Below are 27021 nucleotides of genomic sequence, written 5' to 3' on the forward strand. Positions count from 1 at the left end.
TTCAGGCCGTGATCACACAGGCCAAGACTCATCACAGTTATTTGAGGGAAGTTCCTTTATACTGGCCAGAGATCCAGTGATGGACACCCGGTCCCACCCGGGTGGGATGCGGACTCACCTAATAAACTCATCTGCTTTGTGTATGGAAGATCAGTTTTGATGCTTTCCCAGCAGGTTTCTTGGGTATGACCAGGTCAAAGCTGCCATCACTAATGTTACAACCATGGTGATCCCAGCAGGTAGTAGTGCAAATTGGGAGTTCCTGGAGCTTAATGGCTCTTTCATCTGATGTCTGATGCTGTCATCCTCTGTGATAGCAGAAACATCTCACCAACATGCTGGAGAAGGATTATTCCAACATGCTCAGCCTCACCTTTTGTCCATGGGACCAGCTGGTTGGGACGTGGCCAGGTATGGTCCAACTTCTCCTCTCTGGTGTAAATGTGGTGGATGGAAAAGTGTTTGGAGACAGACTTGGGGTGCTCTCTGTGTGTCTTTTCACACCTTATATTCCTAAATAAACAACTGAAGTCCATGACCGCTGAGCGTACTTGCATGTTCTCATTCATTTCTACCGGACACATGATGATTTTCTTCCCCTTCTACAGAAAAAAGAGTCCAAAACCTAAATCTGTTTCATTTAGCTCTTCTCCTTGCTGTTTTCCAGAAGGCGTGCCAAGAAATCCGGGCTTTGCTGAAATCCCTGTGACAGCTCGAGCGACCAAAAAGATCTGCAAGTAGAGTCTTTCTTTTCTTCTTTTTCATCAGATTTGAGGTTTTTTTGGTTTTTATCCTTAGTTGCTTTTAACTGATCAGTTCATTGCTCTTCTATGTTGACCATCACGTGAGTGGGAATTTTAGAGGTATTATAGATTAGATTCGGTAGGTTAAATGCAGGCTTGTAAGGACCCAGGAGGGTGTGAATCTCTTGTTGGTCCTGTGTCACATCTGCCAACCCCTCATGAAGGGGCTTTTCCCCATTGCTGGCCTTGCTTGATGAGCACTGGAGGTGCCTCAACTGCTTTGTTGAACATCTTTTAGGGAACAGAATAGTAGATGAGGTCTATGAGTTTAATTGCACTTATACTAAAAGTTAGTTGTAGCTTGTGCATAGTTTTACACTCTTTTTGTAAAGGTAAATCCCTTTTTTCCTCATGTATTTCAGTTTTCCAAGAAGCCAGCAGATTGAGACTCACCTACACCTGAATCAAACCCAGGACCTTCCATGACAAATTTATTGTGTGGTGTATAAACAGAGAAGGCTGTAAAGATGCAAAAGAGCAATTCTGCTGGAAATTACCGGAAATCTCATAAAATATTAACCTCTTTGGATTACACGTGACTGGTACTATGAAAGAAGTAACCAGGCTGCTTGGTCAGGTGTTTTGTATTAAGATGAGACCTTGGGAGTACTCTGCAGTAATTGTCTTTATTTGCTGCAGCTTTGGTTTCACTGGGGTAAGTGTTGCAGATGTTTGGCCAGGTCTGGACGGAGCACGCTTTGATGATGGTTTTGGCCTTTCTTAGAGGAAAGGCAGCTCAGCAGTCAGAGCCCTACCCCAAGCTGTTCAGACCTGCAGTGCGTTGTCTTTCCTTGTCCCAGACTTTCAGGGTGTCCTTTGGTAGGTGTCCCAAGGAGAAGCCTTGGTCAGGGGTGGCTGTGGGAGACAACTGCCATGGATTCACATTGCACCGCGGTAGGAGGAGACCTGCAGCCACCTGGCTGCACCCCTGAAGATCTTTCCTCCTGATGGAAGAGGCAATGTGTGTCCTCAGGATGGCACCACAGCTGGAGATGCCCCTGGGCAAGGAGCGCTTGCCCTTCTCCCCCTAGGTCTTGTCATCCTTTTTCCAAGTCTAGGTCTTGGTCCCAGTAGGTTTATGGCTTCCAAAAAGGTGTGTTGTCATGGCCTGTCTGATGGCACCTGGGGGGGCCAAGTGGCTCAGCCTGTGATGCAGCATGCTCAGCTCTCCAGGCACACCTCTGCCTGGCCCCATCATCCCTATGGATGGTGAGCCAGCCACCAGCCAGCAGTGACCCACCATCCCAGTCTGCCCAGTGCTCGCTCTGGCAGTGTTCCCAGACAAGGAGCAGTACACCCATGCACAGCCACCCCAAGGGGACAGCAGTCACCCTCCTGATTGTGCCACTGGGCCAAGCTAGCCACCACCACCCCCAACCCTGTAGAGATGTTGGAGGGTGCTTTGCTCTGCTCCAGGACCAGGGATGGGGTGGGGACAGGGGGTTCAGGGGACCAGGCTAGGGGCCCAAATGGCCTGGGGCAGCTGCAAGCTGCAGCAGGGAGCAGGCAGCACCCCACAGGCAGCAAAGGACTTGCAGCAGCACCTTTAAGCTTCCTCCCCACCTTGCCCCATCCCAGAGACTGACCCTGGTGTGTGCATCTTGCACTGCTCTGCACAGCCCACACCGAGGCTGAGAGCAGCGCTGGTCTGGGGTCACCTCAGCTTATCTCTGGTCCTCCGTGCCTCAGTTTCCCCGTGGGTGCAGGGTGGACAAGCACCTTTCCCCTCTCCGGGGGCCGCAGTTGCTCCTGCCCGTTGTGGGCTGAGCTGGGCAAGCGAGCAGAGAGTGAAAGGTGTGGACGCCCGCTGGAGCTGGGACACGGACCACCTCACGCACCCACCTCCTGCCCCAGGGGCAGGACTTCTAGGGGGAATCCCCCGACCACAGGCCAAGCGCACCTGGAGGATGCTCCTGCCCCGGCCCCCCCTCCCCCTGCCAGATCCTCCCAGGGGATGCTCCTGCCCGGCCCCTCGGCGGATGCTCCTGCTCTGACTCCGGGGGATGCTCCTGCGCCGGCCACCCCTCCCCCAGCCCGGCTCCCCGCTGCCGGGGCGGCCCGAGGCCGGCGAATGGGCGGCGGGGGCGGCCCCGGAGGGTGGGGGGGGGGCGTGGGGAGCCGGCCCCCCTCCCGTTCCCCGCCTACAAAACTCTCACGGCCGAGCGGTCTTCGCTCACAGCCTCTCGGCTCCGCAGCCGCCCCCGCACATCGCCCACCCCGGGGACACCCCCCACCCATGGGAGGCTGGCGGGGAGCGGCGGCCGCCCCTCTGCGTCCGTGGGGAGCTGGCGGTGAGGTCGGGGGGTCCCCTTGCTCTCCTCGCCTCCCTGTCCCGGCCACCATGGCGCAGCCGGGGGACTGAGCGCGAGGGAGCCACGGGAAACTCGGTCCCGCGTGGGTCCGTCCAGGAGGTGAGTGGCACCGGGGCGGGAGGAACGAGGGACACGCAGCTCCGGGAGAAGGGAGAGGGGTGAGTGTGGGGATGGGTCCCCCTACACGCGTGGGGGGGTGTGTGGAGGCGCTGCTGTCTCCCCGAGCATCCCTGCGTGGTGAGCCGCCACCCCTGGGTGCTGCCGCCGCGCCCTGGCCCTGGGATGCAGGAGCGGGGAGCGACTCCGGGGTGCTGTGCGACCCCCTCCCCACGGGGTTACACGGGTGATGTCTCCCCCGCGGGAGTGGGACCAAGGGCCCGGGATGCTGCTCCCGGCCAGGGCAGTCCCTGCCCAGCCTGCTGCCAGCGGGACTGGTTTTAGCTGCCGGTGGAGTGGCAGAAGCTGGGGGTCTCCATGGAGCACAGCACCCATATGCTGACAGTGGGGGGTGGCTGGGGAAGACACAGCAGTGCAAGGAATGAGTTTGGGAGTGCTCAGCAGGTCCCACTTAGCAGGTGGTTTTGACTCCTGCCACACCAGAGCCCAGCTGAGGGCTGATTCCCCCCTGCCAGGCTGGGTGCTGTGATGAAACGTTTGTGGTAGCAGAGACACAACCCTCCCAGTGCCAACAGTCCTCACTGTGGGCATGGACCTGTCCCTGGGACCAGCCCAACTCAAGAAGTGACAGCAGGATCAGGCCTGTGGGGAGCACAGGCTTGGCTCACGGTCAGGGTGCTGGGATATCTAGAGGAGGTGTGGGTGCAGGGGTACCCCAAGCCCTAGAGCTGAAAAAGGTCCTGGGAGGTTTGCATGCATACAGTGGGCCCCCATCTCCCCAGCCCTGGGGGAGGGGCAGACATCCAGGGCACACCCAGAGTGGACACCAAGGCTGGACATCTGTAGGGCATGTGGTCAAGCACAGGTGGGTGGTTGACCCCTTGGCCAAAGGGGGGCTCCTGTGTTGGTGGTGAGCATTTCATGGAGCTGCAAGGACATGGGCAGGACCTGTGGTCCTGCTGAGCTTGCCCATCAGCTTCTCCTTGCCTTCACCAGGGTGGTCTAGCTCTTGTTTTGGGCACTGCCAAGCCCAGACGAGACCATGGTCAAGTCAGGATACTTGGTGGTTAGCTTTGCCAAGTGAGGGCAGAGGTCCATGTCACCAGCCCCAGCCCACACCATGTTGTATTGACCCATGGGGCCAGAGCCATGCAGGGTACATGGATTAGCCAGGATCAGGCCCCTGCCATGTCAGGCTGTACCAAGCTGCCAAGCACCATCTCACATATCTGTTCTGCTCCACCAGTGGCAGGACAATGGAGAACAAGGCCATGTACCTTCACACCTTCAATGAGAGAGAGAACGGCTCCATCTTTGAGGAGCCCTTCGAGGGAAGGAACCTCTCCAAACTGAACCTCTGCGAGGATGGTGAGTAGGGGCTCCACATGCAGCTGGGTCTGGGGGGAGCTTTGAGCCTGGTGGTAGAAACCTGGAGAGATTCTGCGGCGGGACAGGAGAGTTTGGATTGCTCAGCTCAGGAAAAAGCTCAGCAATTTGGCTCCACACAGGCAAAGGTGCCTGGCCAGAGTTGGGTGCTCAGCTCCAGCTGCAGGTCCCAGGGAACCAGAGCAGAGGAGCAATCCCTGCCCTTGGGAAGGGGAGGGTGCCTTGGTGGGAGCAGCACCGTGATAGATGTGCATGTCCCAAATGGAGCACATGCATTCGTGTGATGGATGATGATGATGGAGAGAATGGAGAGAAACTCCTTTCCTGCTGGCACAGCTTCACTGGGAGAAACACTCAGGGAACCCCAGTGCAAGGTGGTTTCTGTGCCTCCTCTCCTATCCCCCCCCTTTCTGGTTCGACGGGGGAATGACAGACCCAGGGCACCATGGGCCTCTCGAGGTGCCCAGGCTCTTGTTTGGTTCTGCCACACTGACCAAGGCTGTGCTCCAGGGAAAGTCCTTTTCCTTGCTGAAGGCTGATGTTTTGGTTGGGTTTTTTTTTAATCCTCTAAGCCTGTGGCTCTCTTTTATTGGGTCTTCTCCAGAGATGCCCTGGAGTGGGGTTGGTGGCACCAGAGCTATGCAGCAGGACACAGCAAGACCTGCTTCTGTCTCCTGCACGTCTTAGCTGGCCTCTCTCTCCACTGTGGACTTGCTGAGCCCTTTTCCTTCACTCTTGCCCCATGAAATGCTATCCATGTTTCACCAGATCCAGGCTTGGTCCCCAAGCAAACAGCCCTGATGCATTTTTCCCAAGGCCTTTGCAGCCTGGGTGGGAGAGACCAGGGTGGCAGAGGTGCCTGCTCAAGCAGAGATGCGAGGTCCTCTTTGCTGGCAGTTGTCCTTGGAGAGGCTCTCCAAGGCTCGTGGCTCCGGCACGATCAGCAGCAGAGTGCTCCAGCACGGTGCACAGGGTTGTTTCCCTGTCCTCTCTCCTCTTGGCTGAACATGGTGACTTAAGGGATAGGATGAATGGCAACAAGTTCCTCCGCAGCGCAGCAGGCACGTCTCCGTGACCACCCCACCTTCCCGGGTGCCTTTGCGTAATAGGTACCAGTGGAACTGGACAGTGATGAGGATGATGGCTCTTCTAGCCTGGAGGTGTCACTGAGGTCCAGCTGGCCTACACCCTGTGTCAAAACTGCTTCCATAGGAAGGAGTCTCCACAGGAGCGAGACTTCCTTCTGAAGGGAACAAAAAACCTTTGCACACTGGTGCACACTGGACCCCCTTCTTAGGGAAGTCTGCTGCTTCCCTGGAGCACAGATTAAAAATGTGAAGAGAAAGCTTCCCACCCTACGGCCCTAAGGTTATTATCCAGGAGTCATTTTTTTCAGGTGGGCAGGAACGAAGTTGCAACAAGAAGTCTGAGGGCAATCAAGAGACTTCAGGGCCATGGGACAACGGGACAAGGGATCAGGAGCACAAGCAGTGTTCTTTGCCCTTCTAGTTGCAGGGAGTGATGAGGGAAGAAACAGGAAGACCCAGCAGACCTATACCTGGCTCTGAGCCTGGTGTCACTGGCAGAATTTTGTGTCTTTTGATCATGGGTTGGTCTACATGACACCAGACCTGCTGACAACAGATGGGGTACACCCATCTCAAAGTGGGGAGAGGATCTTTGCACAGGAGTTAGCAGGGCTCATGGAAAGAGCTTTAAACTAGATTTGAAGGGGGAAAGGGATAAACCCAGGCTGGCTAGAGATAAGCCTGGGGGCAGCATGTCAGTGTTTGAAGGACAGTGTGCTAGCGAGGTCCTTTGGTCTGCTGTCTTAGGGGAGGTAGGGGATGGAGGTCCATGCGGCAGCGAAGATGCAAGGGTGATTGATTTGTTAAGTGCCTGAGAACAATCATATAGGAACTGGGGCTTCTCCTACAAAAAAGGTGGTGGGATTTGGTCAACAGTTGGCTTGAATATGAGCCGGCAGTGAGCCCAGGTGGCTGAGAAGGCCAATGGCGTCCTGGCTTGTGTCAGCGATAGTGCGGCCAGCAGGGCCAGGGAAGTAATTGTCCCCTGTACTTGGCACTGGTGAGGCTGCACCTCGAGCCCTGGGGTCCGTTCTGGCCCCTCACTCCCAGACAGAGCTTGGGGGGCCGGAGCGTGTCCAGAGCCGGGCAGGGGGCTGGGGCAGGGGCTGGGGCACCAGTCTGATGGGGGGGCTGGGGGGTCAGCCTGGAGAGGAGGGGGCTCAGGGGGGGACCCGATCGCTCCCTACAGCTGCCTGGGAGGGGGCTGCAGCCAGGGGGGTCGGTCTCTGCTCCCAGGTCACAAGCGACAGGACAAGGGGGAACGGCCTCAGGTTGCACCAGGGCAGGTTTAGGTTGGAGACTGGGAAACATTTCTTCACCGAAAGGGTGTCCAGCACTGGGACAGGCTGCCCAGGGAGGGGGGGAGGCACCGTGTAGATGTGGCACTCAGGGCCATGGGTTAGTGGTGGACTTGACAGTGCTGGGTTAACAGTTAGACCTGATGATCTTAAAGGTCTTTTCCAACTTAAATGATTCTGTGGTTCTGTGAAATCTGTGGGGCTGCTGGACTGGTCTTGTTTTGAGGAAGCTTCCCAGCACTTCTGTCCCCCACCAGAAGTATGGGATCAGGGTGATGGGGGACTAGTCGTCCTGGTTTTAGGTGCATGAGACATTCCCAGAATGCGATGGAGAGCCCTGGGTTCCAGGCTGGCCCACATCCAGGCTCTGAGCAAGCTGGGAACACCTAGCCCTGGACAAACTGCCTCTGGATGCTTGCACAGTGCAAGTGGCTTGTGATGGCTATTGCAAGAGATGTGGCATTGCAGTGTGGGTGTCTTCCCCTGCCCTCCACCCCCCAGGATGGGGACAACTTTGAGTCCAGACGGTGGATTTCCCACCTGGGTGAAAACTCAGTCTTGCTGCCATTCCCCAAACTTGATGTCACAGAACCACAGAATGGTTTGGGTGGGAAGGGACCTTAAAGACCATCCAGTTCCCACACACCCTGCCACAGGCAGGGCCCCCTCCCCCCAGCCCAGGCTGCCCCCAGCCCCGTCCAGCCTGGCCTTGAGCCCTGCCAGGGATGGGGCACCCACAGCTGCTCTGGGCAGCCTGGGCCAGCGCCTCGCCGCCCTCACAGGGAAGAATTTCTTCCTCATCTCTCATCTCCATCTCCCCTCTCTCATGTAAAGCCATTCCCCCGTGTGCCATCGCCACCTGCCCTTGCCCAAAGCCCCTCCCCAGCTTTCTTGCCGGCCCCTTTAGGCGCTGGCAGGTGCTCTAAGGTCTCCCCGCAGCCTTCTCCTCCCCAGGCTGAGCCACCCCAGCTCTCCCAGCCTGTCCCCACAGCAGAGCTGCTCCAGCCCCTGAGCATCTCCCTGGCCTCCTCTGGCCCCGCTCCAGCAGCTCCGTGTCTCTCCTGTGCTGGGGACTCCAGAGCCGGACGCAGCGCTGCAGGGGGGTCTCACCAGAGCGGAGCAGAGGGGCAGAGCCCCCTCCCCTGACCTGCTGGCCGCGCTGCTCTGGCTGCAGCCCAGGGTATGGTTGGGGCAGCGCCCTGCAAGGGTCCCCCTGTTCCCAGCTGCTCGCCTGGTCCTGCCTCTGCCCACTTTCCTGCTGCCAGCTTTACAGATCCAGCACCCACCCCACCCTCCTGCAGCAGAGAGAGGTGCAGATCCTGCGCCGGGGCTTTCCCCATGCTCTGCCACACTGCAGACATGGCAGAGGGGGTGGTGGATCCTGGAGGGAGGGGTGCCTGAAAGGATGGGAGAGAAGAGTTGGTGACCTCCACAAGTGAGGCCACCATTCCCAGTCATGACCTTGCCCTGGTGTGGGGCGATGGCAGGGATGGTGCAAAGTATTTTCCTGGCTTTATATTTTTGTGGCAAGTTGCCCTGGATCTCTCAGAGCAAGGCTGCTCATCCATAACTGGCTCTGATGCAAAGCTGGCCCTCCAGGGAACCCCGTTCCCATGGGACAGGTTGCTGGAGCAAGGCTTGTGGGACTGTGTCTCATCTGCAGCTGCACAGGGCGATGGCAACCCTGAAAGCTTCATCATGAGGATGGGACTGCCCAAATCCCTCCTGGGCTGCTGGGAAATGCTTGGCGTGGGGCTGAGGACCCATGCAGCAGCCTGCTGCTTGCTATGACCCCCAGGACAGCAGCTCTGGAACCCCCAGGGCTTGAGGGATGAGAAGTCCTGATTGCTTTCAGCTTTCCACCTTCTGACCGGGTGGGTCACAGCTCCAGCTCCCCAGGGCATGGGCAGGGGGAAGAAATATTTGCTTTTCCCCTTGGTTACTGGCCGGAGCCCGCCCGTGGGCTCCTCGGAGCGGGCTGTTGTGAAAACCCTGCTTACGCAGCTGCGGTCCCTCCTGCTCTTCCGAGAGCAGTGATGAGGAGTGGGTGGTTCGGGGCCCAGGGCCAGCTCCTCCCGGAGTCTCCCAGGACCTGATATAAGTGTTAATGTCAGAAAAATATTGCAGCTTTCCTCATTCTGAAACCCTCGGCTCCATCTGTTTGGCTGGTGACAGCAAATGGGAACCGCATGCGGGTAATGAGTTGCAGACGGAGGGGTCCCAGAAGAGAGGTACCGCCTTTCGCACCTGAGCTGAGGCGCCCCATGCACCCCACATCCCCACGGGATCCCCTCTGGGTGTCAGTGAGCCTGACCTCAGCACTTTATCATTTTGGAGCCCCAAAATGGGGCTGAGTTCAGCAATACGCCCAGTGTAACCCTTTGCTGACTGGAAGCTTTTGCAAACCTCTCTGTCTTCCAGCAGGACAGACAGACCATCAGTTGGGGAAGGGTCTCTGCCAGGCTAGAGGCACCCCCAAGCCTGTTGTACCTCCTCTCCATCTCTGGTATCCCAAGAGCTGGTTGGTCCCACAAGGAGCTGAGCTCCTGCCCCCTGGGTGGGTGGTGGGATGGGTTGAGGACCCAAAGCCTGTCAGGGATGGTCTTGGCTGGAGGTGGGCATTGCTCGTGGCCAGGGATGAGTGTGGTCTCCTCCCCAGCAGGTTTGGCTTTGGGGTGGTGGTGCTTCACCCTTTCTGTCGGGTTGATGCAGGCTCTGGATTGGTGCTATGCTGTGCCTTGGGGCTTAAAGGGCAGAAAGCCATGGGATGGAGACACCCAAATGTCAAAAGAGTAGGAGTTTTGGACTCCACCTTTTGTTGATGTCTCCTTAGAGACATCTCAGATCTGGCAAGGGGCAAAACCTGGCGGCTCTAACTGACCTGGCATGAAGTTGCTGGTTCTCAGCTGCTCTCGGAAGCCTTGTGTTTCTGCAAGGGTCCAACACAAAAACACAGACACCCAATGCCTGGCACTCCATCCCAGAAGCATGGGGTCACCCAGAGAACCAAGGCATGAGGCTCAAGCTGTACTGCAGCCTCAAGGCTGGGGACAGAGAGATGCAGGGGCTGTATCCAGATCAGGCTCTGGCTCCTACCTAAGACCACAACCTGGCCCAGATTTCAACATGAGCTCAAGCTTTGAACACGTGCAAAGCCCACAAGCAGATGCCTTTTCCCTGCTGCTGGGTTCACAGCACAGGAGCCTTTCCTTGTCTTCCCTTTCATTTTCCTCCTGGCTATTTTGTTCACCAAGCCCTCTCTTCTTCGCACACATCTCTTGCTGCGCAGGGCTTGTGGCAGCATTGATGAGGAGCTTGATCGCAGCTAGCACAGGTTTGGGCAAGCAGGAGCTGGCAGGGGTGTCAAGATCTAGGCATTTCAGAATCATAGAATGGTTTGGTTGGAACGGACCATAAAGACCATCTAGTCCCACCCCCCCGCCATGGGCAGGGACCCCTCCCCCCAGCCCAGGCTGCCCCCAGCCCCGTCCAGCCTGGCCTTGAGCACTGCCAGGGATGGGGCACCCACAGCTGCTCTGGGCAGCCTGGGCCAGCGCCTCGCCGCCCTCACAGGGAAGAATTTCTTCTCATATCTAGTCTGAATATTCTTTCTTTTAGTTTAAAACCATCACCCCTTGTCCTATCTTCCTCCATTCCCTTACTGCTGCCTGCCTCCTGCCTGGGCTGCAGGCAGGGAAGGCAGGGAATGGGGACAATGGGTGGGAGTTGGGGGGGTGACGGCTCAGCAAGAGTGGGTGATGCTGATGTTTTCCTACCTGGGATCCTGGCTGGGCCCTTTGCATACCATCTCTGCCTGTGCAGGAGGGGAGGCGGGTGCATGCCAGAGCTGGGCTGCCTTTCCTCAGCCCAGACCCACAGCACCAGCATGGGCAGGATCGGTCCTGTCCCTGCCCACTGCATTATATAACCATATAATTGTTTAGGTTGGTAAAGACCTTTAAGATCATCAATCCATCCTGGCTAGATCCCCCTGCAGAGCCTTCCTACTCTCAAGCCAATCAATGCTCCCATTCAACTTGGCATCATCTGCAAAGGTACAGAGGGAGCACTCGATCCCCTCGTCCAGATCATTGATAAAGGCATTAACCAGGGCTGGCCCCAGCACAGATCCCTGGGGAACACCACTGGTGCCTGGCTGCCAGCGGGGTGTGATCCCATTCCCCACCGCACTTTGGGCTCGGCCATCAGCCAGCTTTTAACCCAACATAAAGTACACCCGTCCCAGCCATGAGCAGCCGGTTTCTCCAGGAGATGCTGTGGGATGTGCCAAAGGCTTCACTAAAGTCCAGGCAGACATCACAGCCTTCCCTCACACGCTGAACCACCTCGTCATCGAAGGAGATCAGGCGCGTCAAGCAGGACCTGCCTGTCACAGAATCTTTTAGGCTGGAAAAGACCTTTAAGATCATCAAGTCCAACCATCAACCCAGCACTGCCAAGCCCACCACTAACCCATGGCTCCAAGTGCCACATCTACACATCTTTTAAACACCCCCAGGGATGGTGCCCCACCACCCCCCCCCCCCCCCGGCCCTGGGCAGCCTGTCCCAGTGCTGGACACCCTTTCGGTGAAGAAATGTTTCCCAGTCTCCAACCTAAACCTGCCCTGGCGCAGCCTGAGGCCGTTCCCCCTTGTGCTGTCGCTTGTGACCTGGGAGCAGAGACCGACCCCCCTGGCTGCAGCCCCCTCCCAGGCAGCTGTAGGGAGCGATCGGGTCCCCCCTGAGCCCCCTCCTCTCCAGGCTGAACACTCTCAGGTCCCCCAGTCACTCCCCATCAGACTGGTGCCCCAGCCCTGCTGCCTTTCCCTGGATACGTTCCAGCACCTCAGTATCTTTATTGGAGTGAGACATAAACCTGTGCTGGCTGAGCCCGATTGCCTGGTTGTCCTGTACATGCTGTGTGATGGCACGCCAAGATGATCTGCTGCACAGCCTCCCCATCAGCATTGCTGGTGGTGTCCCGGCTGCATGTGAGCCTTTACCTGGGAGTGTGGACCTGTGCCAGCATCCATGGTCCCAACTCAGGGAAGGCTGTGTGGGTCCACACTGGGGCAAGCAGAGCTGTGCCCACACCCATGAGGCATTGCCAAAATTATATTTGCAATATTTTCTCCCACTGGGAGATGGAGCCCAGGTGGACTGGGTGCATGATGCTCTCTCTGACACCTTGCCCTGTTCCCCAGGTCCCGGGCAGAGGATGAAGGCAGTAGGACGCTGCGGCCGGCTTGGCTCCTTGGCAGCACTGAAGTATGCTGTGGTGGGACTCTACCTCCTCGTCTTCCTCATCCTCGTTGGAGTCTTCATTCTCGCAGGTAAGTGTTGAACCTAGGCCCTCCCTGTATGGTGCAGTGGTACCCTGGGGTGATGCTCCCCTGTGCAGGAGCTCAGAGAGAGCTGGGTCTGGCTGTGGACATGGGACCACGTCTCTGCAGAGGTGTTCAGGAGGGTGTCCAGGGAAGGAAAATATGGGATCCAGCTTTTAGCTCCTCAGGAGCAACAACATGAGCCCATGCCAGCTCCATACTGCCCATCTGGAGCGGTTTTGATTTAAGCTTTGAGGCTGGAGTTGCTGCAGGGTCCAGGCATTGTATGCTGGTGATGGTGAGGCTCAGGAGCCCTGTGATTGGGGCTCAAATCATTCCCATCACTAGGTCGAAGCTTCTGGGTTTGCACCAGCTCCCCCATTTTGCTTAGGGTAAAGATGAGCCCTGGCTCCATCAGTGACGGAGGTCCAAGCAGCTTGCAGACAGGGAATTATCCTTGCACAGCCCATCCCACATGTGCCAGCAAGGCTCCTGCCTCCCCTCCCCAGCTTTTTGGTGAGCGCAGGGATGAGAAAGCTGCTCGCGAATGCCTGTAATTGCTCCCAGCCCCAGTTCGTCCCTGCATATAGATCCCATGTGGTCTGCGTTGCCAGGCTTGGTTTCCCCCTTGTGCTGGAAGCAGTTTGGGAAGATGTCTGGTTTAACCCACAGTCCCAGTACCCCCGCCTTGCACCCATACCACCCCCATGTGGGGCTCTGCTGGGGAGGGGGGGGGCTTGGGTGGGTGCCACAGGAGGCTTGGGTAAGAAGTGCCACCAAGGACCAGCTCCTCGCTTCCCACCCACCTCCTTCCCAGCTTTAACCCCAGGATCCATGGAGGGGGAGGGAATAAGAGGCCCTGCCTTTTCAGCCCCAAATCCCCACTAGCTGCTCTCCAGGCCTGGGCAGGGCAGGGCAGCGCTGCCCCCACACCATCCCTTTGGCATGATTTTCTGCGCCTTGCCAGTGCCTTGCCTGCTGCAGGCAGCTGGGGGGGTGACGGATGTCATGTTTAACTCCAGCTGTGCTAATGCCAGCACCGTGAAGGCAGCATGTGTCTTTTGCAAAGGGTGAATTTAGTTTTTTCCTGGGAAGGGGAAAGGACAGAGAAGGTTTTCTGGAATTTTGAAGCCTCTCCCCCTTATTTCTTGCATTACATTGTTTTAATGTTGTTGTTGGCCTGTGAAACCCTGAGCGAGGGATGCCATGAATTGTGCAAAGAGCTCAGGACAGGCGCTCTTGTCCTGGGCTGAGCTACAGCTGCTCACCCAAAAGCAGCTCCAGCAATAACAATAACATTATGGCATCGGCTGACGGTGGGGAGACCTGGAGGCTCACCATCTCGGGCATCTTCAAAGCCCCACCTCCTGGAGTCCCGTGACTGGCAGGATTTCAGCTTTCAGTAAGACCTCAGTAAAACCACCTTACCCCCCAGGCTGTGGACCACAATCTTGGAAAAAGAAAGGGAAAATGCAGAGAAAAATAATCTCTTTCATTATGGCTTTCTGCGTGTTGGGAACCTTAAGCCAAGCCTCTGGCTTTGGGTGTAGCTGACTCACAAGGTCTGGAGCCAGCTCTGCCGACTCTGGGTGCCTGGAATGGTCTTATCACATCAAGGAAAACGACAGGCACAGGCTGGTCTTGCAACAGGGCGAGGAGACCACATCCACCTGGGATGCACATGTAGTCTGGGGAGACAACTCTGACGGTTCTCAGCTTCAGGTGTTCTCAGCTTCAGGTGTCTGCAGCTGAAACCTTGACGTTGGAGTTGATGGTCCTTGGAGGACCAGGACTAGATATTCATGAGCACCCGTAACAGTGGAGGGCTTGGTTTTTCCATGGAAAATTCCACTTTGTGCTACTGGAGACCAAACACCGGCTTACCAGAGCTGAGACCTTCTGCCCAGCATCCCTTGTCTCCCATCAGAGGGAAAGGTGCACAGAAAGATACAGCATTTAGTGAAGTAGACTTGCTCTCACCTGCTCCTTGGGTTGGGGAGAGCCACCTGCGATGCTAGAGGGACATCACTGTTTGATGCCACCTCTGTCCTCCCACAACTGTGGTGAAGTCCCTGCTCAGAGCAGGTCCCACCTGGAGCAGACACCATCCCACCCAGGGCATATGAGTGCTGGAGGTCCAGCTCAATTCCAGGCCTGATGCTCTTTGGAGAGGGATGTGCAGCTGTGATATTCCAGCTGCTCCCCAAAAAGCAACTCTCACCACACTGTTTGGACAAGGGTGATGGGAAAACTGTGCTCCTGGTCCACACCCTGGGCTGCCAGCATCCCTTCACCCCAGGACCAACAACAGAGCAGGGATGCTCTGCCTGGCTTGCTCCACTGCTTCCCATCTTCCCCCAGGGGAAAGGAGGAAAATTCCCAAAAACATCCTTGGAAAGTGCATACGTGTGTAAACGCACACAGAAATGTGCATGTATGCTCCAGCTTACATGGAGGGGGACCTTTTACAAGGCTTTTTGACAAGATGAGGGGTGATGGCTTTAAACTAAAAGAGGGGAGATATAGATGAGAGATGAGGAAGAAATTCTTCCCTGTGAGGGCGGCGAGGCGCTGGCCCAGGCTGCCCAGAGCAGCTGTGGGTGCCCCATCCCTGGCAGTGCTCAAGGCCAGGCTGGACGAGGCTGGGGGCAGCCTGGGCTGGTGGGAGGGGTCCCTGCCCGTGGCAGGGGGTGGGACTAGATGGCCTTTAAGGTATCCTCCAGCCCAAGCCATTCTGTGGTTCTATGTGAGTCTATGAAAGAAGCTTCCACACGCCACAGTGCTTCCCAGCAGGAGTGGGCATTGTGAGGGAAACCAGCCCCCCTTGGAGATAACCTTCCAACATGTGCTGATGTCCCCGGCATGTTAACCTGGTGGTTTTGGCGAGGCAGCTGCCCTAGGCACAGTTTTGAAGCCGGCTTGGGCAGGTGTCCTGCAACTCACTACGTGCTCTGTGAAAAGGGGTTAGAAAATGAGTAAACTGCCAAAAATACCATGAACCACCTCAGAGCTGCGGAAACAGGATGTTTTCAGCAACAGAGCCGGGGTGGTTTCAACGCAGTCTGCTTTTAATATCCTCTCTCGCAAGCCTGGCAGCAGTTTTCTGTCTCCTGGGGGTGCACACTCCCTTTCTCCCCATCCCTGACACACACACAAACACCCCATCCACTAAAAAGGCACCTAGCCCAAGGTTTGGATTCCAACCTTGGCTTTTTTGCAAGGTCTGGGTTAAATCCCAGCTGCCTGCGTGCACAGACCTGCACTTTGGTGTTTGAACCCGAATCCCCACCTGGCCCCATGCCCAGGCACCCCAGGCACCCAGCCCTGAGCAGCTCTGCAGCGGTGGGAGGCCAGGCAGGGCTCATTAGGACACGGCTAATGAGCCAAGCACCTTCATGGGGGCATCTGAACCATGCATATGGATGGGCATCCAACTTGCACCCCATCTTCATGCTCATATTTGCATTGAGAGCTGGCCACATTTCCACACTTCACACCCCTGGATGCCTGGTAGAAGTGTCCAAGGAAATGAGCACCCTCTAGTTCAAGAGCTGTAACCCCAAAACTCATGCTCTGAGGATGCCGGTGGTGATGAAGGCAACAGCTGCATCCCTGCGGCCAGCCATCACATGAGCACTCCCTAGTCAGCTCCAGTGCAAACTCCTGCTCCCTGTGAGCTGGCTCCAAATTGGGTCTGTGCCTGCAGCTGGTGTCTCCCTGGGGTCACAGAGCAAGCCTGAGGTGCCCAAAAGCTGCCGGCAGCGTGGCCCCGTGCCTGTGCTAATAAGTCCTGAGACTCATGCTGGAGCTGAGTACTAGCTACTCCCCACCATCCCCTGCTCCCTGTCCTGCCCATCCTTCCCCAAAACCTTCTCCTGCAGCCATTTTCTCAGCCCAGAGTTTCATTTCCACCCTTTCCAAAATGCTGGAGATGTTCTCGTGCAGAAATGGGCCGTAGGGTGCTGAGTTCCTATTTGGGTTGGAGGTTTGGGATGCCCAGACCCTCTGTCCATTGTTCATCCAGTCACAAGGTGAACCTCACACTGAGCACCTGCCTGACTTCCTTGTGGAAATAAAACCCAGAGGAGCTGGTGGCAATGCCCCAGGGCTCATAGCTGGGTCCAAATCCTCAGCAGCGCTTCCAGCTTGGAGACCAAATGGAGGTGTCCTGCAAGACTTTGCACGCAGCATCTTGGTTTTTTTGCAGCTGTGTCATGCTGCAAAAGTTGGATTGCCAAGTGTGGCGAAACAGTCGTATCCAGCATGTACATTTCTGCTTTGCAGCATCACCTTGGCTATATGTGAACCTAAAACGGGAGGAGGGAGATTTTGGGCGCATGCAAGGGTGCAGGTGCCTGTTCGTGGTGCAGGTCCCGGCAGCAGCAATGGTGTGTAGTGCAGGGGTGTGCATGCACAGCTGTGCTTGTGTGTGCTTGTCCCCTCTGCAAGGCTCCTGCCTGCGGTCCCTGTGGTACAAAAACATTTGTGTGAGTGCACGTGTGCATGGCGCAGGGTGTGTGTGCACAGGTTGCAATGCAGACATGCAGAGAAGGCAGGTGCATGCATGCACGTTTGCATCATGCCATGTGCATATATGTATGCATATATATGTATATTTAGTAACCTCAAGGCTTTCTCTCCTTGTACTTTTTCAACCTTCCTGCAGCAAGCTGTTCCACATCTTACCTGCGTGAAACCCCCTGTCTCTCCAGGGCTCTACTTTGCTGCCTTCATCGGATGCCCATTAGGTTTTTAGTACCTTTCACACCCATGTGCACGACCACCAGCACATGTGCAAGGCACAACCTTGCACGGGGCTGGTGTTGGCCTGTTCAGCAGTGGCAGAAGGGATTTTGGGGTAGGACCATGGGGTTTTTGTAATCTTTCTCTCCTTGAATTACTGGTGGGGACAACAGCTAGGAAGATGGTATGTCCCCATAATAAATGGTGGAGAGGGAGCAGCTGCTCATGCAGCCCTTTGGGGACTGTCAGCTCACCCCCTGTGCTGCCAGGTCTATTTTGAGGCCCCATGGCAGGGAGCGTGTCTATGCTGGGTGCATGCATGTGTGTGCATTTGCATGTGTGCACTGGATGCATGTGTGTGCTGTGTGCATACATGTGTGTATGCCTGTGCTATGCACAGGCATGCATGTTCTCATGAGCATAAGCATGTGCTGTGCTCATGCCTTCATACATGTGGGAGTGTGTGCGTGTATGCACAAGCCGTGTACATGCAGTTATGTGTGTGCTCCAGGGTCCTAGCAACTCTAACACTTCCCCAACTCCTGGCTCTTGCTTTCATGCAAAGAACAGAAATAGAGGAGAGTGGCATGGGCCCACATCGCTCCTCTGACAGCCCTGTGCCTGTAGCCCTGCCCTGCAGCTTCACCTGCCGAGTGGGTCAATGTCCGTGCCTCTGCCTTGCAGCAGGATTAGTCCATCCTACCATGCCAGAAAGTGCAAAGTGGGAAGCAGAAGATCTGGGAGGCAATGAGACCTTCTGGCATGCAGGCACATGCATGAATGGAGCAGCCCAAGGCTGGAGGTGTTGCTGCTAGGAAGCTTCCTGGTGTGGTTTTGGCTGCAGGATGCTCTGGAGCAGCCTTGGTTGGTGGCTGTGGTGCTGGGGCTGGCAGAGGAGAGCCGTGGGGATCTCCACTGGTTATTGAAAGGGATTTGTGGGAATTTGGGAAACGCTGCAGGCTTTGCAGCTAACTGCAGATGTGAAGAAGGGGAGCTCGCCCGTGTTTCCTAGCCCTCAGCCAACAACAGGACCTGGTTGTGCTGGCCACACAGGGCTGCTTCTCCCCTTGGTGGCGTTGCATGAAAGCCACGGTTGTCTCTGCATCCATCATGGGCACGCTGGGTCTGGAAAGGCTTTGGCAGAGCAGGTTTGGTCACCCACACAGAAGGCAGTGGCACCCACCCCTTCACCAGCTCCATGGTGATTTTCCCCAAGGACTTTCCTTGCCCATTTCCCTCTCCCGAGGTGGCCTTGGGCATGTCGCCTGGTTGCTTTGCCTGTTGTGACCCCCTGCGGGCAAAGCCGGTGTCCACTGGGTGCCTGGCACACAAGCGATAAACAGTGATGTTGAGACGTCCCCCCTGCAGTGATGTAGGTGACAAGCAGGGACATGCAGAGGGGACCAAACAATGTCCCTATGCTCCAGGAGGATTGCTCCGAGGTGACACACTGTACCCTGGAAAGCTGGGACAGGCCAGCGGTGGGATTAATTAACAAGGCTTAATTAACAGAGGAAAGAAGCCTTGGGTGCCTGGAAGATGCTGCTCCATTCAGCACCCACTGGCCCTCCCAGAGGCCCCTCCCCAGGCGCAGAGGGTCCCCTCTGGGCACCTAGTGCCACTGCTGCGGGTGGCCCCAAGCCCGGGGAGGGCTGGAGCCCTTTGCGTGTGCACGTCTGCCTTCACCCTCTCCTTCCTCCTGCAGTTTTAATTCAAACCAAATGCCTTTGCTTGGTTTCTCCTGTGTGGAAATGAGAGGGTGAGCTGCCAGGCTGGTCCCACGCCAGCCCACGGCATTGTGCCAGCCGAAGCCCCACCACAGCTTAAAGAACAATGGGGATTTTTTTTTTTTTTTTAAATAATTCTTACTATTTGTGTGGGTTTGGCTTTGAGTCCCCCACCCCAGGCTGCATTGGAGACCCACCACCAATGCAAGGCAGAGGGAGGAAATGCTAGTCCCCTGCCTGGATGAGCATTTTTGGGATGCACCAAGGTATGCAGTGGGGTGATGGTGTCAAGGATTGGGCTATACTGGGTGCTGCTGGGCTTGCTGGGCATGGGGTTGCTGGGGCAGTGCTAGGAGCTGCTGAGAGCAAAAGGTTCTACCCAGATATCCAGGTTCCCTCTCCAAACTTTGGTGCTCTGGGAGGTGGTGCAAGGCCAGGAGAAGTTTGGGGTGGGTGCCTGGATGGCTGGGAGCTCTCTGCCACTGGAAATGCAGAGGCAGGGGGTGAAGGATACTCCTCAGCCAGGGTGGGTTTCCTCCCTTGGGAAGAGCTCTGGCAGCCCTGGGATGCAGGATGTAGTGTTTGGAGGCTGACAGCAAACCGCACCCAGAGCTGTGGAGACCTGTCAAGCCAGCTTGATGGTCTTCATTATAGAGCAAGGGGCTGAGCTCAGGTCCAAGATCAGTGGCCATAAGGGGAACCTGCTTGCTAAAATTAAAATTAAAGCCTCAGTGGGGGAAGAAGCAGTTTTAAGGTCTGGATTTAGGAAAGGAAAGTGGATGCTGTTAGCAGCCAGTCTTCTGACCAAAGGCAAACACGAGACGGGCAAAGCCATGATGCATCATGACCTATCTAAAAAGCCCAGAGCCAACCCAATGCCCACAGCTTCTGGGAGCATTTGCTGTCCTTCCTGAGTGAGGTGCCTCCTTCTCCAGCCCCGAGCAGCTAACTTCCTTCTCCAACCATGGAGAAAACCGTGGGGCCAAAACGGGGCTGATGCAACGGACCTTTTGGCATTTGAGGTAGGGCTTTCACCTCCAAGCACCAAGGAATGGGGGATTTCCAAGCACTCCTTGGGAGGAGGTGGGGTTGCACCTCTCAGGAGGGTCCCACCTCCATGGGGTGGTTGCTCATGCCCCGTTCCTCTCCATCCCTTCCAGTCTCCAGACCGCAGACTTCCCCTGAGGACCTGAAGGCGCTGATGGGGAACGTCAACCACCTCAACGAGAGCTTTCGGGACATGCAGCTGAAGCTGCTGCACCTACCTCTGAAGGGGGACATGCTGGATCACATCTGGAGGCTCCAGGACCTCCTGCAGAACCACTCGGACTCCTTGTTCCTCATGACGGGGTCACTGCAGAAGCTGGAAGGGCTTCTCTGGAGCCTGCAGACCCAGGCCAGCCAAACTGACAAGGCAGTGTCCAGCCTCTGGGACAGCCTGACACAGCAGAGCGACACGGCTCAGCAGGAGATATACAAGCTCTCCGTGGAAGGCAACAGCAGCCGGCTGCTGCTGCAGCACCACGACCACCTCCTGAGCCACCTGGGCAGCAGGGTGGAGAGTCTGAGTGACCAGGTGACAACCGTCAGTGGGGCTGTGGACACCATGAATAGGACCTTCTCCTACGACGTGAATATCCACCATACTCGCATCCAGGATCTGCAGGTGCTGATCAGCAATGCCACTGAAGATGCCCGGCAGATGCGCCTCATCCACATAGCCATGGAGGAGCAGCTGAAGCATGAGCTGGCCATCCTCAACAACGTGACAGAGGACCTGCGGCTGAAGGACTGGGAGCACTCCATTGCGCTGAAGAACATCTCTGTGATACGGGGTAAGCTGAGCATCCCTTTTAAGTAGCTCCCTCGCTGGTGCATGAAGCTGTTGTGGGGAAGGGGGTGTCCTCAGTGCTTTGGGTGGTGGTGGGAATGGTTCCTGTGGGGTTGCCTCAGGTACTCTTTGGTGTATTGGTACTCTTTGGTGTATCAAATCCACCAGGCACCACTGTTTAGGTGTCTGTGGTGTTCAGATATCTCCATCACCTTGGACTCTGGGACCCTCCAAATGCTCCTCCATCCATTTTAGGAAGAAAGCTCCTAAGGTTCCCTCAAAGATGCCAGGGAAAAAATCCTCTTTAGTCCATTTTCCCCCTCCCGTCTTCTCCCCCTTTAACACACTCAGCCCCTCCCAAATCACAGAATCATAAAATCACAGAATGGTTTGGGTGGGAAGGGACCTTTAAAGGCCATCTAATCCAACCCCCTGCCATGGGCAGGGACACCTTCCCCTAGATCAGATTGCTCAGAGCCCCACCCAGCCTGGCCTTGAACACTGCCAGGGATGGGGCATCTCCCACCTCTTTGCTAACTCTTGACCATTGACTCTAGTTTTACTGATCCCCTTTTTTTGGTATTTATATAGTTGCCTTGGTAATTCTCCTCCTCAGTCTACTAAGCATCTCCCTTCTTCTTAATTACCTGCAAGGTCCAGCCATTTGTCACATGGTTACCTCATGGGCGTAGCTGTATGGACAGGGTTAACCATCTGCTTGGACATTTCTTCCTCTCGGATGTCAGGGATTTCCAGCTGTTTCATATCTTACTGTCTTGCTGCTGGGGGATCACACATTTCTCTGCATCCCACAGCACGACGTCTCCTAGGACAGCCCAGCTCCAAGGGGACCAGCTCAGGTGGAGATGCCTGCACTGGAGAAACCCATGGCTGCTGTGGTGGACCCCAATCCAGTTGCCTGATGTGACTGGGGAGCAGCAAGAGGAGGGTCCCCCTGTGCTGCACCAAGGGAGAAGTAGCTTTTGCTTCAAAGATCTCTAGAGGCTAAAGTAGGAGAGGGAGAGGAGGGAGCTACGCTCCTTGGGAGCAGCTTGGCTTTGTGGGATGTTGGGGATGGGAAAGGGTCAGGCTCTTCAGGAACAGGAGCAGCCAAACAGGGCTGTGATGGGAGCCAGCAAAGTCATGGACATCTTCATGGATTATGGCAGGAGCACAGGGGCACCCGATGAAATGGTGGGCAGCAAGCCCAGGAGAGGCTCAGCCCTTTCTTGCATGCCACCTTTTCACCCAGCTGGAGCTTCTCGCTGCAGGACTTTGTGGAGGTAGAAACCTAAGCGGGTCCCAAAGGAGCTGGACAAATTCACGCAGGGTACATTCATGGCTGTTAAATGCCATGACCTGATCGTAGTACTGGTGAATGAACTGGCCATGGGAGGGGGTAAAACCATGAAGGAACACAGAAGAGCCCCATGGAAGCCCTTGGGGGCAGAGCAAGATGTTGTGGGGCGGTTGTTTGTCCCACTTCTAGGCTGTTGGCTTGCACCTGTGGAGATGCAATGGGCTGTTGCTCATTTCTGGTGCTTCCAGCTGAAATACCAGATGGGGAAGGAAGGGGCTGACGCCAAGGCACTTGTTCTCTCTGGCTGTCTGCTGAGCCAAGAAGGGACAGATGTGGTTTGAACAACAACTGCATCTCCTCATCCAGGCCAGCCACCACCCTTGGGTACCAGCAGCTCACTGGGGTCGTTTCCCTGGTCCTTGGGGGACATTGGCTCCCAATGGCTGGGTCAGGGCTGCTGGGACCACATTGCACCCACTGCTTTGAGGTTTTCATAGCTGCCCGCCCACCCCCAGTGCCCTCTCTTTCCCCCACTCCTGTGGGGAGGATATTACAGTCTCTTGGATGAAGCCACCAAGGAACAGAACCACCACAGAGCCCGACACCCGTGCACCATGTTACTCCAATTAATATAAGCAGAAAGCAAAGCAACCCCCCTCCCAATGGGCCAGCACCTGATTTATCATCTGCTGCCCTGACACATTCCTGGCATCCCTGACTTCCCCTCTCCCCATCCCTCCTCCTTCCCTGCTTTCTGTTGGCAGTGATGGGACATGGGTAATGTTAGGATCCTTGTGCCCAGCTGGCTTTACCCCGGCTTCAAATGTCCTTGGATGGATCCACCTTGCTGCCGGCTGGATTTGAGCCAACAGAGCCAGTCCTGGGAGGTGTGGGGCTGCCTGCTTGGGGGTGCATTTTCCTTCCCCCAAGACCTCAGCTACCCTGGGTTCTCGCTTTTGAGACTGTTTGCTGGTGATGGCAGCTTGGGGAGGTCCCCGGGCTTGTCTCCAGAAGCTGATTGTGCCAAGGACCTCGCATGTCTTAGGGAGGGCTTGGCCCTGCAGCGCAGAGCGGCTCTGGGTCTTAAATAACAGTGTCACCAGGAGGGAGGATGCCTGGGATCCACCGCCTGCCTGGATCTGCTTGCATAACTCACTGGGTGGGATGTGCTGGCTTGCAGCAGGTCTGGCAGGGTGATTGCAACGGTCCCATCTGGCCGTTAGATGTGTGCACGTCATGGAAGTCCTCATCCTGATGGTTTTGGAGGGCTTTTCTCCTCTGCTGATGCAGCAAGCAGCCCAGCCCTGTGCAGGCAGGAGGGTGAAGCATGGGTGCATCTGGGCTGGGGTTTTCTTTCCTGAGCACAAACCTCAAACACTGCGGGGTGGGGACCAGCTTGGCGTGGTGTCTGCAGTGCTGCTCAGCCTCTCCCAGCCGCCCCTCCCAGTGCTTCTCCATCCTCCACCCCAGCTGCTCCCTGTGTCACAACCCACCAGCTCTCCCTGGGGGTGGGACCATCTCTGCTCATGGATTTGACTGGATGTAGCCAAGAGGAAGGGTTCTGGTGGCTGATGGGCCACAGGGCTCATTACTGTGGGAATAGCTCTGAAGGACGAATGCCAAAACCTAGAAGCCTGCAAACAGGATTGGCCTGACAATCTGCCTATCCCCAAGCACCATTTCTAACCCCAGGCATTAGGGAAAGGGAATAAGGGCCAACATATCCCATGCCAGGCTGTGTTCTCCCAGCCTCCAGCTCTTACAAAGCAGATGAGATTGTCTGTTGCCCGTGGTCATTCTCCATGAAACTTAGTTCCCTTATTAGCCTGTCCATGCCCTTGACCTCCTCAATGTCCCATGGGATGGTTTTCTGAGATGGTAGAAGAAGTAAGATGAGGTGAGGTGAGATGAGATGGTGGCAGAGGACTGGGGGGCTGCACTGTACCAGCTGATTTTAAGCTGGAAGGGCAGCTCCAACACCCATCCCACCGAGAGGTGCCCCAAGCAGGCAGCTCCCACATCCCTTCCAGGGTTAATAGAATTGAGGTGTAGTCCTAGTGTGGGTTATTTCCCAGTGTGCTCATAAAACCAGAACAGATGGCAGTTGTCGGAGCTGCCCCCGCACAGGGGACCTCAGCTGAGCCATGCTGAAGCCAGTGTGGGGGAAGCAAGGCATTTCATGTCAGCAGGAGTTGTGCTCCAGTGCCATTGGTGTGGGACATCTTTGCAGAGGATGCTTGGGGCAAAGTCAGGGTGATGAAATGGGAGACCTTTCCTCAGTGGCTCCTACCGTAGATGTTTCTAGGGTTTCTTTTACTTTTGCTTGCAGTGGGTAAGCATCTGTTTTGTTTATGCAAATGGCTTTCAGCAGCCCAACCTTTGCTGTGTTGGGGTGCAACAGAGTAGGGAAGAGCTTGATCTGAACCCAGGAGCATGACCTAGGGGCATGTATAGTTTTTACTGCTTGTGCTGGTGTGCCTGGGACCTTCAGGCAGGAGATACCACAGCACCCCAGGGAGGTGGGGCTGGGCAGGGACCCCTGGGACCACCCAGCCCACCCCCTGCTCAAGCAGGCTCTCCTACAGCAGCCCCTGTGTGGCCAGGCGGGCTCTGTACATCCCCAGAGAAGGAGACTGCACAGCCTCTCTGGGCAGCCTGTCCCCGTGCTCCGGCACCCTCAAGGGAAAGAAGTTTTTCCTGCTCTCCCCACGGAGCTCCCTGTGCTGCAGTTTGTGCCCGTTGCCCCTTGTCCTGTCGCTGGGCACCGCTGACAAGAGCCCGGCCCCGGCCCCCTGACACTGGCCCTTAAGGTACCTGTGTGCATCGCTCAGGTCCCCTCTCAGTCTTCTTTTCCCTTTCTACCTTCTCCGTAGTGGGAGGGGTCCCTGCCCGTGGCGGAGGGTGGGAACTGGATGACCTTTAGAGTTATCATTCAACCTAAACCTCCCCCCAGCCCCGTCTGCCCCCAGCCCCGTCCAGCCTGGCCTTGAGCCCTGCCAGGGATGGGGCACCCACAGCTGCTCTGGGCAGCCTGGGCCAGCGCCTCGCCGCCCTCACAGGGAAGAATTTCTTCCTCATCTCTCATCTCCATCTCCCCTCTCTCAGGTAAAGCCATTCCCCCGTGTGCCATCGCCACCTGCCCTTGCCCAAAGCCCCTCCCCAGCTTTCTTGCCGGCCCCTTTAGGCACTGGCAGGTGCTCTAAGGTCTCCCCGCAGCCTTCTCCTCCCCAGGCTGAGCCCCCCCAGCTCTCCCAGCCTGTCCCCACAGCAGAGCTGCTCCAGCCCCTGAGCATCTCCCTGGCCTCCTCTGGCCCCGCTCCAGCAGCTCCGTGTCTCTCCTGTGCTGGGGACCCCAGAGCCGGACGCAGCGCTGCAGGGGGGTCTCACCAGAGCGGAGCAGAGGGGCAGAGCCCCCTCACTGACCTGCTGGCCGCACTGCTCTGGCTGCAGCCCAGGGTATGGTTGACTTTCTGGGCTGCAAGTGCACATTGCCGAGTCATGTTGATTTAATAGCTGTTGTGTAACACCCTTCTTTAATGCTATGGGAACTAAAGTATTTCACCATTCGCCCCAGCACCTTCATACAGTGCCTACCTTGCCTGGCTCCTGCCCCGTGTACCCCTGTGGAACAGCTCTTTAACATTGCTGGACCTTCTCCATCATGGAGAATCCTGCCTCTCCTATCCAGGGCCAGACAGTGTCCCTGCTGCATGTGGTTCCTCTTGTTCCCAGCAGCTACGCCTCCTCATTGTACTCAGCTCTCCCGGGTGTCCATTGTTCTTTGTGTCCTTTTGATTTGCCAACTGACAACAGGAGACATGTCCCCAGGGTCTATCCCTATGTCCTCTCAGTGCCCAGACATGTGCACCACCTGGGGAAGAGGATACCCAGGGCTAGCTAAGGCAATATTTCCCTGTAGTCTTCTCCCAGCCCCTGACCATCTCCAGCTCAGGATGTTTCCTGAGCTTGCTGCAGTTCATATGCTCAGGAACCCACTAATTTCTGCATAATATTTGCAGATCGTAATTACCCACCCATTAGGACTGCTAAACATCCCCCCTGTTCCTCTCCGGATCCTTTGGCATTACCATGTTGCCTGTAGCCCTGGCTGGTTGTTAGCTTTCCGCACAACTGTGAGATTATGGCTTTTGGGGTTTCTAGGAAAACAGTGTTTAGCATTTTCCAATTATCACCCTGGCTTGGTAAGACAAAGACCAAATGACCCCTCCAGGCCTCTTTCTGCCCTATTTTCTATCGTCCCATGAGTCTTTTCTTCTTTTCTGTTCAAATTCTTTCTTCCAATTGTTTTAGCTCGTAATTGTTTTCAGATTTGCAGACTTGGCCCTTTGCAGGCTGAGGAACATAAGTCTGTTACTGGGTTGGACTTTCTGCTCACTCACAAGAGTTCGCACCAAAAAGCAATCACCAATGGCCAGTTCCTGATGAGATCAGTGATGCAAATCATCTCCTAAAGGTTCATCTCAACATTTCCAAAGTGCATTTCTTTTTTTTATTATTATTATTTTCTCTTAACATTATTTCATGGGAGATGTCACAACTTTCGGTCAAAAGGAAATTCCAGGAGACTGGAATTTCCCATAGAGTCACGCTCAAGGTGGAACCACAGGAGTTGTAAGGTGAAATTTTCTGGCACATGGGGCAGGTTCATGGAGTCATGTTTGGCCTTTAAAATCCATAGATCATGGAAGAAGGCTGCTGGCAAGCTGCCTCACTGTCACTTTGCTCCTGTCTGCAGGGGTCTGTGTTTATTAGAGGTCCCTGGATACCTGATAAATGATAACAACCGGTGAAGGGTGGGTGGGTGGATGCACTCATATATCTGCTGCACAGCTGCAAAACTGGGGTGCAATGGCTGGACTCCAATATACCTGTTGTTTTTCAGGGCCACCAGGACCTAAAGGAGACCAAGGCAATGAAGGGATAGAGGGTGAACCTGGTCTTCCTGGCCTGCCTGGGCTGCGAGGTAAGGAACAACACATCCAGGATGCCCATAACCCTGCAAGCCTTCACCCAAAATCCACAGAATCAATGGGATGCCTCCTGGTGACTTCCCAACCTATCTCTTGGGA

The 27021-nt window shown here is 56.0% G+C and overlaps 1 protein-coding gene across 2 annotated transcripts in view; it reads left to right on the forward strand.

The window, feature by feature from the left end:
• The first annotated feature begins 2981 nt into the window (after nt 1-2981).
• SCARA5 (scavenger receptor class A member 5) overlaps nt 2982-27021 on the forward strand; it is a 42560-nt gene continuing 18520 nt past the window's right edge. For both annotated transcript variants that reach the window (XM_040599507.1, XM_040599508.1), the window contains exons 1-5: nt 2982-3214; nt 4479-4600; nt 12211-12339; nt 19961-20635; nt 26835-26915. In XM_040599507.1, coding sequence (XP_040455441.1) covers nt 4489-4600; nt 12211-12339; nt 19961-20635; nt 26835-26915 — 997 coding nt within the window. In that variant the 5' untranslated portion in view covers nt 2982-3214; nt 4479-4488. The remainder of the gene's footprint in view (nt 3215-4478; nt 4601-12210; nt 12340-19960; nt 20636-26834; nt 26916-27021) is intronic.

Source organism: Falco naumanni, chromosome 6 (genome assembly GCF_017639655.2).
Source record: "Falco naumanni isolate bFalNau1 chromosome 6, bFalNau1.pat, whole genome shotgun sequence".
In the NCBI taxonomy this organism is placed as follows: Eukaryota; Metazoa; Chordata; class Aves; order Falconiformes; family Falconidae; genus Falco; species Falco naumanni.